The following is a 2458-nucleotide window of genomic DNA, read 5'->3' as shown; positions in this document are numbered from 1 at the left end:
GACAAGAGAGTGACAATCTGGTCCCTTTATGCCCATCTTGTCTGTTTGGGTTTCCCCCCAGTTCTCCACGCTCCTTTAGTTCTTCCGTTGGCTGCTCTCAGTCCTGGGTTGCCCTGCTCATCTTTCTCCATGTATCCTGGCCCACAGCAAGCTGGAAGCTCACGTGTTTTTTTAAATTGTCTTTGTTTCTTTAAACTCTGCAAGGGTAGTTAAGACATCTGAACTTCTGGGGAGTCTCTGTCTAGAGATCTTCCCCAGCATAGAGCAGACAGTAGCTCTTTTCCCAGGGATGGGCTGACTGCAATGGGAAGAGCCTCCTGCATGCTCCAGGTTCCCTTCCAAGCAACATCACTGGTCTGGACCTCTCCTTCAACTCCTTGGTCATGCCCCGTCACGGGACTCTCCTGATGCATTTCCCTTCCCTGCGCTACCTCAACCTCTCTAGCAATGCCCTGCTGGCACTGAGCCCAGCAGTGTTCTCCAACCTCGGGGCACTGCGTCTGCTGGACCTGAGCAGCTGCAGCATCGCCTACCTACACAGGGACTCTTTCAAGGGCTTGGGAAACCTACACACGCTGCTTCTAAGAAACAACAGTCTGCAAGAGCTTGAGGTCCCTTTCCTCTTGCCACTGAAGGCTCTTTTCCACCTGGACCTGCAGCATAACATGCTGGTCTCTGTGGACACCTTGAGCCTGCAGCTGATGGAGGAAGTCCCACAGGTCTGGCTGGAAGGGAACTCCTGGGTCTGCAACTGCACCGCACACCCTCTGCAGCAGTGGCTACAGCGCAGGCAAGGTGAGCTGACGGGACAGATGGCAGGATTGGTACTGGGCAGGAGGAGCCCTGGGTGCAGGGGTCCCGCTCAATCCTCTGCTCCAACCCCTGGGTGGGCTCTGAGATAGCTCTCTAGTGACCTCTCCCACCCTATTGAGGGACAGCAAGCTGAAAGGTGATGCGTCTGTTCCTTGCTTACAGTTACACATGATACAAAATATTTCCAGGAATGACAGCAGGATAATATAGCCACTCCTCTGGGTAAGGGGCATATGCACTTCAGCTCCTAAACTCACCCATGCGTATCTGTGTGGAGTGACCACTTTTTCAAGAGCTGCTGAGTGCTTAGCAGTGCTTATAGAGCTGGATCAGGCTCCAACCCTCTGAACGCAGCTCCCAGGCAAGAGCAGCCCTGTAACAGTGGGGCTTCTATCAGTATCCATGATTCTGGAATTATCCCGTTAAAAGGATCCTGCTAATCACAGAGACACACTTGCATGGTTCCTTGGTCAGGGGATTTTAACTTTGGTTGTGCCTTACAATGTGCTGAGGGCTGGCAAGGCTGGAAGGCAGAGCCAGGAGCACCTTGTGATGCATCCTATCAACACAGGAGCAGGCAGAGATCATCTTCTCTAAACTGGGGAGGGGATGGAAGAAGACCCCCATCCCACCTTAGCCCATGTGTCTCCCAGCTGTGCAGGTGACCTGCGCATCACCCCCGGGGCTGCGGGGCCAGCAGGTCGCAGGTCTGGCTCCCCAGGACCTGGGCTGCCAGGTGAAGCAGCGGTTTCCTCGCGGGGACAGCACGGCGCAGCAGATCACAGTGACCCACAGCAACAGTAAGTTGTGCAGCTATAGAGGCCTCCATAAGGTCTAGGTCCCTCCTGTTCTCCATCACTCGGAGGGAAATGCAGGTGGAGACCTGCTCTGCCCTGCAGCCCTGGGGGCTCAAGCTGTCCACCCACTGCTCATGCAGTGGCTTGGTGGGGAGAGTGGCCTCCAGTGTGACTTGGTGGCCACCACCTGGACACGTTTGCTGGCTTTGCAACAGGCAAGTTAGCAGATGCGACGAAGCTGTTACAGAGTACAGGCTTCACAGTGATGAACGCCAGTCTCAAACAGCTGTCTAGCAGATTTCCCTGCAGTGTTTGCACACCTTTGGTACCAACCTCTTGGTGAAGAGCATTTATATTGCTCCTAATGAAGGCAACCCAGTGCTGCCTGCATGCTGCAGGCGTGCACAGGGCTGGCTGCAGAGGAGTGCTGGGTATGCCACAGGCTGACCCACCATGCCCTGACGTGCCTTTCCTGTGCCATAGCCACCACACCGCCAGCCGGGAAGGGAGGAAGGAGCTGGCCATACCTGGTGGGCTTCCTGGTGGGAGCAATTGGCATCTCCATCCTCATCGCACTGGCTGCCAAGTGCAAGCTTTTCCACAAAAACTTTGCCAGCTACCGCCACCGGCCGCTGCCTGAAACCAGCTCGATTGGGGGCAGTCCCATGGAGGACGGCAGTGGCTGGGACATGGGCTCCTCCGGCCGAGAGGCCTGTGAGAGCCACCCCATGCCCGGTGCTGCCGACCTGCAAGCTGAGGATGACGACGGTTTCATTGAGGACAACTACATCCAGCCAAGTGAGCGGCTGCCAGAGGAAGAGGAGCGGGACTTGCACCTCTCCATCTGA

General features: G+C 56.0%; 1 protein-coding gene across 1 annotated transcript; it reads left to right on the top strand.

The window, feature by feature from the left end:
- The first annotated feature begins 290 nt into the window (after positions 1-290).
- On the top strand, positions 291-2458 carry LOC103768673 (chromosome unknown open reading frame, human C1orf210). Its single transcript, XM_008935825.1, has 3 exons — positions 291-795; positions 1467-1613; positions 2094-2458. The coding sequence occupies exons 1-3, from the start codon at positions 384-386 to the stop codon at positions 2456-2458; spliced, it is 924 nt and encodes a 307-aa protein (XP_008934073.1). The 5' UTR covers positions 291-383.

The sequence above is a fragment of the Merops nubicus genome, unplaced genomic scaffold, assembly GCF_000691845.1.
Source record: "Merops nubicus isolate BGI_N331 unplaced genomic scaffold, ASM69184v1 scaffold21312, whole genome shotgun sequence".
NCBI classification, from domain to species: domain Eukaryota; kingdom Metazoa; phylum Chordata; class Aves; order Coraciiformes; family Meropidae; genus Merops; species Merops nubicus.
This window is presented reverse-complemented; position numbering and strand designations above follow the sequence as displayed.